Source organism: Scylla paramamosain, chromosome 20 (assembly GCF_035594125.1).
Source record: "Scylla paramamosain isolate STU-SP2022 chromosome 20, ASM3559412v1, whole genome shotgun sequence".
Classification (NCBI taxonomy): Eukaryota; Metazoa; Arthropoda; class Malacostraca; order Decapoda; family Portunidae; genus Scylla; species Scylla paramamosain.
Genome location: NC_087170.1, coordinates 5371727 through 5381726, shown reverse-complemented (window position 1 = coordinate 5381726; position 10000 = coordinate 5371727). Strand labels below are relative to the sequence as shown.

Below are 10000 nucleotides of genomic sequence, written 5' to 3'. Positions count from 1 at the left end.
ATATATATATATATATATATATATATTTATTTATTTATTTATTTATTTATTTATTCTTGAAGCATTCTTCCAATCTATTTTCTTACTTTTATCGTGACAGATAATATCAATAATGAAAGCCGCAATGCAATAGCAAGCACATAATATAAAGATTCCTGATCAAGTATTACAGTTTATGGACAAACAGCAGTGACAACAATGTAAGGCGTGCTTGACCTATCATCAGCGGTCCACCCTATCACCCCAAGGCAAGCCACTGGCCTTTGTCGGCTGGGGTTTATGGTCCCACTAGGTGCTAATGCTGGCCCAAGTGAGGGGTTGGATGTTTGCATTCCAGGTGTTCTGATGCACCTCGAGATGACTAATATCATCCTCGCTCCTTTCACTCAGTGACTTCTTTCCATCAAGTGTTATGGACTTATCTTTCTGTTCAAGTGATGAGATATTTAGCACAGACGGTGAAGGAATGGTTTTTATGTACTCAGAGCAAATAGTTTGCGTTTTGGTGAAGAAACAATGAATCACTGTAAAATGCACGCTTTCTACTGAATACTGCCATCCAGTAGCAGGTCAGAGCGTTCATCCCCTGACGTACGCCATCCAGAAGGAGGGGCTTGTGTCTCTAAAGTTCGAGAACAGAGTATAGTAGTAGTAGTAGTAGTAGTAGTAGTAGTAGTAGTAGTAGTAGTAGTAGTAGTAGTAGTAGTAGTAGCAGCAGCAGCAGCAGCAGCAGCAGCAGCGTGCGCACGCACGTGGGCACAGACACACACACACACACACACACACACACACACACACACACACACACTCACCTCGGTCGGGAAGCAGCACATCGTCAATCATGTGTATGATGCCGTTCTGTCCCAGGTTAAAGTTCCCCCGCATCTTGGTCGTCTCCACAAAGGTACCGTCGATATCACATGAGAACATGAGCTTGTCCTTTGAGGCGGTTGTGACGCGGTGCTCCCCCGTGACGGCAGACTCACAGATCACGTGTGGAATGATGTGGTTCTGGATCAAGGCTGTGAAGGAGAAAGAAGAAGAAAGCTAAACGAAGAACAAGCAGCAATCGTTCTGAATCAAGATTGTGAGTGAGAGAAGGGGAAAATCAAAGGAAGGACAAATAAAAGTTTTCTTGGTTTTTAGGCTCGTATTCTGAAACGCTTTGCTTTCTCACCGCGATTATTTTCAAAGTCTCCAGAGATGATTAGCTGAGGTCTCAAGATAGTCAATGTCACAATAATCGTAAGAACACTCTTAAAAACCCGTATAACTTCAAGTACAGTCTTTTGAAAGTAGTGGAGGTGTAGCACAGAAGTGCTTCACAATATGCTTCTTGTGAAGGTGTGATCTGACCAAAAGTGAGGGATGTAGGAGAATAAAGGTGCAAAAGTTCTGTAATTATGTTAATGGTAGTAGTAAAAGTAGTAGTGGTAATGATAGTAGTTGTAGCAGTAGTAGTAGTAGTAGTAGTAATACTAGTTGTAGTAGCAGTAATAGTAGTAGTAGTAGTAGTAGTAGTAGTAGTAGTAGTAGCAGCAGTAAAGTCTGTTCATTTAAGCTAGATTCCTGGGCGGCCAGGGTTTGTAAGCTTGCTGCTGATTGCACTGCTCTCTCGTTATCGCTCATGTCAAGCCACATTTTGCATGCTCGAGTGAGAAATGTTTCTATATTATGTGCCATAACTCACTTCATATACGGGATAGCCAGTTTTGGTTGACACCACCAGAGTGAGCAGTGACTGTAGAATCAAGGTACATGATAAAAAGTTGACAAAACAAAAAAGGAAAACATCTTCAACTGTGAAGATGTTAAAAAAAAAAATGTTTATTACGTTTAACTTATAATCGCTGTTTTCAACAGTTAATCATGGAATCCAGAAATATATTATTATATTAAGTAGGAAAAACACTCGTGAACACGGTAGTGTGATCGGAATGTAGATAAACCTCCATATATTGAAAACACAGAGTCATTAATAGCAGCATGTCACTCACCGCAACCATCATGGCGGCGCGAGAAAGCGGTGCAGCCAATCAACAGCGAGCTTACAAACCAGCCTAGGCGCCAGGAATCTAGCTTAAGTGAAGGGACTATAGTAGCAACAACAGCACCAGCAGCATCAGCAGTAGTAGTAGTAGTAGTAGTAGTAGTAGTAGTAGTAGTAGTAGTAGTGGTGGTAGCTGTACTAGTAGTAGTAGTAGTTGTAATAGTAGTAGTAGTAGTAGTAGTAGTAACAGTAGTAGCAGTAGTAGTGAGAGATTAGAAAAAAAGGACAAACAGCAGAAGGTGCAAGTAACATGTGTTAGCAGCGGTTGTGATGTAGACGATGAAAGAGGGAGACGACGAGAGCGAAGATAATAAAGAAACAAGGAAGAGGAGAAGAGTGAAGACGATGAGGTAGGGTGGAGGCTGCGGTAATATAATAATAGTTGTGGCGGTAAAATAATCAAAGAGGAGGAGGAGGAGGAGGAGGAGGAGGAGGAGGAGGAGGAGTAGGAGGAGGAGGAGGAGGAGAAGGAAGAGGAGGAGGAGGAGAAGGGGGGAAGGAAGAGGAGGAGGAGGAAGAGGAGCAGGAGGAAGAGAAGGAGGTGGAGGTGGTGGTGGTGCTGGTGGTGGTGATGGTGGTGGTGAAAAGGCGCAGGACCATAGTAAAAGTAACGGTAAATATGACTAATTTAATAAGTTTACCTGATTTAGAAGTCTACATTTCTTTTTATACATTATGTTGCCAAAATGTGAAGGCACGAGAAGCGAAAAGAAGACAAAAAAAAAAGAAAGAAAGTGAAAGAAGAAAAGGTGTGGTGATTATGAAAATTAGGTAAAATTGCAACTCATAATTATTTTTCATTGTTGGAAGATTATCTTGTTGTTGTTAATGGTGGTGGCGGCAGTGGTGGTGGTGATGGTTTTGATGATGTTGGTAGTTGTGGTGGTGATAGTGGTGATGATGGTAGTGGTGGTGGTGGTGGTGGTGGTGTGATAGATAATGGATGGTGGGGATACTGAATTGATTAACCAATTTGCATAATTCTCTCTCTCTCTCTCTCTCTCTCTCTCTCTCTCTCTCTCTCTCTCTCTCTCTCTCTCTCTCTCTCTCTCTCTCTCTCTTTGTGTTTTAAGGAGGAACACAATGGAAGAACAAACAGCGGCTGGCCTCTTGGTCTTTAAGGAAGCTTCTAGCCCTTTATCCCTTCTGTGACAGAAGATACTATGTTTGTATCATAACTCTAAAAGTCTCTGGAAAGGTAGGAATGATAATTATGGTAAGGTTGATGATAATAATAAGATTCTAACCGTATTGATAATAATGTTAGATTTCAACAATGGTGATAATCATACAACGGTCTAACAGAAACGATGATGATGCAAGATTCTAGTAATGATGATAGTGCATGATTATAACAGTGATGATTAAACCGGCAGTGTGGTTGTTGTGCTTTCGGGGTTTCTAAGGTGGGGTTCGAGCAGATAGTTCTAACAAGAGTTGGAAGTGTAGATATCACTGTACTGGGAGTCAGATTCATCGCGGATTTGCTAGTATAAAAAATCTTCTCTGGCGTCTCTCTCTCTTCCTGCTATCTTTACCACAGGTGGGGTCTAACAGTGGTGATAATAATGCAAGATTCTTACAATGGTAATGATGATGCAAGACTCTAACTGTGATGATGATAATACAAGATTCTAACAGTTGTGATAATAATGAAAGGTTCTAACAGTGGTGATGATAATGCAAGATCCAAACAGTGATAAGGATGATGGTAGATTCTAAAGGTCCGTCCACATGGTCGAAATTTGTCCGTCGAACACCCAATGTTACTAGTTAACAATGGGAAGCGGAAAGGAGCGCTGATGGCGTCAGCAGCGAATACCAAGGGATGTAAGGATACTGCCCGTGTTCGTAGCATCTGGACCTCTGACATTGCCTGGCGGGACAGAGGCGTGAAAGTACGACATTGCCAGGTACACGATGAACTAAGTTACTTATTTACCAGATGAACTGAGGCTGTTAACTAATTAGGTCTCACCTACCATGTTAACATTTTTTTTTCTTATTGTGCACTATGGTTATGATGTACCGCACTAGACGCTGGCAACAACCACCTGTCTCCCGAGTCCACACTAACACTGACATATTTGTGTGTTGCCAGCGGAAATCAGCTTCGAGCAGTGTCTGCCGGCCTTCACCTGGTGAACGGAGTAGAAAATATGGTATACCACTTCATCTTGTATCACTGTTTGTTGCCATGTCAATTTCCTCCGTTTCAACGCTTATGACGTCATCCTGCTTCACAGTATGATATGGTAACTGTTTATTCGACAGATAGTGTTCGACCGTGTGGACGCACCCTGACAGTGATAATAATGTAAGACTCTAACAGTGCTGATAATAATAGATTCTAACAGAAATAATAATGCTTTTAACACCCGTAGCGCTCACATCGGCTCACCATCAACATCGTCACTACCACCATCATTGTTACCATCATTGTTCGCTATCACCAACTCTTACAGAACCACAAATAAAAACACTACCAATTTCTTTACACACCATCCTCACATGCACCCTTTCGTCTACATCCTGGCACTCTCTTACGTCCACACATTCACCAATTAAAAGATAAAATTAATAAAACCCGGATGCCATTTTTTTTATTCCGGCTGGGCCACTAACTTGTCAGTTGCATGCCTTCCTTCCCCCTGCGGCCTCACTGCGCAAGATTGCACTTCATTTCATTCCTATTCTATCCATCTTCCCAATGCAGGAGTTAACCAGTATTCTCAATCTTTCATCCTTTTTCTGATAAATTCTGTAACTCCCTGCCTGCTTATATATATATATATATATATATATATATATATATATATATATATATATATATATATATATATATATATATATATATATATATATATATATATATATATAATCTTTTTTTTTCCTATGACTTAAACTATTTCAAGAGAAACGTTTCACGATTCTTATCTTCCAATTTTGGATAAGCAATGTGCATTTTTTTCTTTTGGGAATGGCACCTCAGTGTTCCTTTTTTCCTTTCTCCTTTGCCTTTGGCCAGAGATACTCTTACATGAAAAAAATTCTAGCACAGCGTGCTCTCCTCTTCTCCTTTCGCCGTTTCCCTAGAATGAGGGGTTGGTGCCAAGTATGAGTCTCCTCCAGTTGCATCTTCCTTTGTGACTCCCATCCTTTGCAATCCTACCGCAATTACAGCCTTCCATCTCATTCTTTGTCTTCCCTTGATATTTTTCCCTCAGCTAGTTTCCTCACACATGCACCTACCTAATCTTGCCTCGTTGTCATTGATAATCTTCTCCCTGCGAGACTCCGGGAGCTTCTGGAAGGCTTCGTCAGAGGGCGCGAGCACTGTGACTGATCCTTGCATGGTCCTTAGTCTGTTGATATACCCACTTCTCTCTAACACGTCTGCCAGCACTGAGAAGCGACCATCCTGGAAGAGTGGGATGACTGGTGAGAAATGCAAAGGAAAACGGACTCTATAAGGGTGTAACAGATTAAGATGAATGAGAATGTTTTGGAAGAAGGGGAAAGGGATTGTGGGGAGGGAGACTGGTGGGAAATGCTGAGGAAAACGAGAGGGCGATGGACAGGAAAAGGACAGAAGAATGTAAAGTCATGCTATAACTTTACGTATTTTAATTTTTATTTTGTGTAATTCTAAGGAATTATGACGTACACCTATTGCACGTACTGCATATGGTGTAAAATAGTGTACAATTCAATATAATTGGATATTAGACTCAAGTAAACTAAAGATATTAGGTTTTGTTAATTGAAACCGTAAGCATAACTTTTGTACAATCAAATAAATATCTTAATCTGAATTTGGACCTGAATCTCCTATAAGACGGAAAAGGGAAGAGATATGGAAGAGTGAAGAGAGGAAGAGAGAGGTGGAGAGAGAAATGAAGTGTGAAAAGGAAAGGTTGTTGTGGGAGTGAGCAAGGAGAAAAGAGAATGGTGTAGGGAGATAGAATGGTGTAGGGAGATGAAAGGAAGTATTTGTGACGTAAAATGATGAAGGAAAGCATGAAAAGAAGGAAGAGAAGGAAGGAAGGAAGAAAAGAAGGAAGGAAGAAGGAAGTGGGAGGAAAGGAAGGAAAGGGAGGGTGTCTCTTAATTTGATTTGAATTTGCTTGAAGTGTGTTTGTGTGTGAGTGTGTGTATATAAGAAGAAAGTGGTCAGAACTAAGAGTGGGAGAGTAGAAGACGGAGAGTAGAAAAATATAAGACGGAGGAATGTTTACGGATATGGACAAAACATCCTTATGGCCGAGAGAGAGAGAGAGAGAGAGAGAGAGAGAGAGAGAGAGAGAGAATATATATATATATATATATATATATATATATATATATATATATATATATATATATATATATATATATATATATATATATATATATATATATATATATATAGATAGATAGATAGATAGATAGATAGATAGATAGATAGATAGATAGATAGATATACACATCAAGCACTAACCACACTACAACGTACCACTGAACAAGAAAAAAAGAAAGTAGAAGCACCATTAAAAAAGGTGACAGGCAAAAAAGGAAAAAAAAATCACAATTAAAGAAAATAAGAGACAAAAAAAAAAAAACGAAACAGAATAGCATAGCATAGAACAGAATTGAATAAAGCACACACACACACACCCACACCGCGTAGTACTGGTTAGTAAGCTCGGCTCACAACCAAGAAGGGCCGGGTTCGAATCCCGGGCGTGGCGAGGCAAATGGACCCTCTCAATGTGTAACCCCTGTTCACCTATCAGCAAGTAGGTACGGGATGTAACCCGAGGAGTTGTGACCTCGCTGTCACGGTGTGTGGTGTGTTAAGTTGTCTCAGTCCTACCCAAAGATCGGTCATTATGAGCTCTGAGCTCTCGTAGGGGAACGACTGGCTGGGTGGGCGACCAGCAGACGACCGTGAGTGAATCGATTACACACACACACACACACACACTTGCACACCTACTAACGGCCTTGACTTACACCGAGCACAATATCCACCACGTTGCGTCCAGTGCCAATAGAGGGATCCAGGACGCTGCTGATGAGATGAACCACTCCGTTGGTCGCGTGCTGGTCCTTGCGAATGAGCAGCGCGCAGTTGATCGTTGTCATCTGCGTCAAGGAGGAAAGAGAGACAGAAGATGTGAATGACTGAAATGCGCGTTAGAGGATGTGAATACGAGTGAGAGACGTGTTAGAGGATGAATCAAGAAAGAAGAGACGCGCGTTAAAGGATGTAAATTAGAGTGAGAGGGGCGTTACAGGATGCATCAGGAGGGAAGAAACGTCTTAGAGGATGCTTCCAATGCATTTAATCTCAAGCGGTCTGCTCTCTCGCCAATACTATTTTAAAAGGCAATAGAGATGAAGTGCAGGGTTCTCAAAAGTGTATTTCTTATAAATAATGTTAAAGTCTTGTTAATATGGCACTAGAACCATAAAAAAAACAATCTTAAAAATTTGTGTCACCTTACCAAGACTATTTTGAAAAGGCACAGAAACGATTAGCAGGATTGATTCTCAAGAGTGTTTCTCTTATTAGTAATGTGAAACTCGTGTCAGTCTGTCAGTAGAGCCATAAAAATACCCTTAAAATCCTGTATAGCTACAACTAGAGCCTTTTGAAAGTGGTGAGGATGCGGGGCAGAAATGTTTCAGAAAAAGTGATAGAGGGATTAAAAAAAAAAAAAAAAATTAAGGTGGAACAACATCTCATGGTCATGTGGTGCTGCTACAGGATGTCAGAAACAACTAAAACTGTGGTACAATAAAGTAGTAGTAGTAATAGTAGTAGTAGTAGTAACACAAAATGTGGTAGAGTGAAATAACTGTAATAGCAAATAAAATATGAATTAAAAGAATAGAAATAAGGATTACAAAATAGAACAATATTAAGCAGAGAGAGAGAGAGAGAGAGAGAGAGAGAGAGAGAGAGAGAGAGAGAGAGAGAGAGAGAGAGAGAGAGTTTCGGAAGACCGGAATTTCAGATTGCCAAAAAGATTTGTCCGTTTTCAGACGATGAGTCAAAAGACAAAAATGCTAAAAACCTGAAAACGGGGGACAAATAATTTTCTTAAGAATGATAACAATAATGCTAAACAAATGCTTAAGAAGTAAAGAATAAAGGAAGTTTTCATATACAGGAGTGAGGAGGAAAAGATTATGAAGAACCAGTCATTTTGGTCAAAGAAGTGAAGAGAAGGTAGAGTTTACGTCAGCTTAAAAAGATGCTTAACTGTAGGAAAGTAAATTAAACAACATTTTAATTTCTAAAATTGGGTGCGAGACTAAGAAAGATACCTTCTGAATCCGTGTGTTCTTATTTCTTAATTGATTTTACTATGTCGTGTCACAATGATCCACGAGGCTGTCCCTTTCTGCCAGGGGTAGACGGAGCTAAGAGTGTGTGTACCAATATATATATACGAGTATATATATATATATATATATATATATATATATATATATATATATATATATATATATATATATATATATATATATATATATATATATATATATATGATGTGGTAGAATGTGACAGATCGCGCTTCACCTCACCCCATCACGTGTTTTTTTTTTTTTTTTATGCAAGAGGGTCACTGGCAAAGGGTAACAAAAATATGAAAAAAAAAAAAAAACGTTCATTTAAGTGCCAGTTCCCAAACTGCCGAACAGAAAAAGTCTGATGATGGAGGATAAGTGTCTTGAAACCTCGCTCTTGAAAGAGTTCAAGTCATAGGAAAGAGGAAACACAGAAGCAGGCAGGGAGTTCCAGAGTTTCAGAGAAAAGAATGAATGTTTGAGAATACTGGTTAATTTTTGCATTAGACAGGTGGACAGAACAGGGGTGAGAGAAAGAAAAAAGTCTTGTGCAGCGAGGCCGTGGAAGGAGGGAAGGCATGCAGTTAATAAGATCAGAAGAGCAATTAGCATGAAAGTAGCGGTAAAAGACATAAAAAGATGCAACATTACGGCAATGAGAAAGAGAGGCTGAAACCAGTCAGTTACAGTAGAGCAGCTGAAAAGACGAAAAGCTTTTGATTTCACCCTGTTTAAAAGCGGTGGGAGTGTAACCCCATCCACCACCGACATGTGAAGCATTCTCCATACATAGACGGATAAGGCCCCTGTCCGCAGTTAGCAGCTGGGAGTGGTGAGAAAAACTAGTGGAGACTTCTCAAGAAGCCTAACTTCATTGAAGCTGTTGTAACTAGAGACGAAATGTGAATTTTTCACTTTAGATTATAAGTAAAGGACATACCGAGGATGTCCTGTTTAGAAGAGGGGGAAAGTTGAGTGTCAGTGAAGAAGAGGGATAGTTATCTGGAAAGTTGCGTAGCGTTTATAGACGGAGAAACTGGGTTTTTTGAGGCATTGAACAATACTAAGTTTACTCTGCCCCAAACAGAAATTTTTGAGAGATGAGAAGTCAGGCATTTTGTGGCTTTCCTGCGTGAGCTGCTTATTGCCTGAAGGGTTAGACGTCTAAAAAAAGACATGGAAAAATGTAGGGTGGTATCATCAGCGTAGGAGTGGATAGGACAAGAAGTTTGGTTTAGATCATTGATGAATAACAGGAAGAGAGTGGGTGACAGGACAGAAACCTGAGGAACACCATTCTTAATAGACTTAAGAGAAGGACAGTTATTGTGTACCACAACAACAATAGAACGGTCGGAAAGAAAACATGAGATGAAATTACAGAGATTACTATAAAAGCTGTAGGAGGGTGATTTGGAAATCAAAACTTTGCGCTAGAGTCTATCAAAAACTCTTCATATGTCTAAGGCAACACCGAACGTTTCACCAAAATCAAGGATAATCAAGATCACCAGTACAGCGGCCTTGACAGAGCCCATACTGGCGATCAGATAGAAGGTTGTGAAGTGATAGATGTTTATGGATCTTCCTGTTGAGGATAGATTAAAAACT

At 40.1% G+C, this 10000-nt stretch overlaps 1 protein-coding gene across 1 annotated transcript in view; it reads right to left on the bottom strand.

Moving 5' to 3' along the window:
- LOC135110188 (serine-rich adhesin for platelets-like) overlaps positions 1-10000 on the bottom strand; it is a 98977-nt gene that overhangs the window by 12598 nt on the left and 76379 nt on the right. Inside the window, exons 6-8 of the mRNA XM_064022217.1 lie at positions 7046-7177; positions 5303-5471; positions 813-1022 (exon numbers count right to left, since the gene is read on the bottom strand). Of these exons, the coding sequence (XP_063878287.1) occupies positions 813-1022; positions 5303-5471; positions 7046-7177 (511 nt within the window). The remainder of the gene's footprint in view (positions 1-812; positions 1023-5302; positions 5472-7045; positions 7178-10000) is intronic.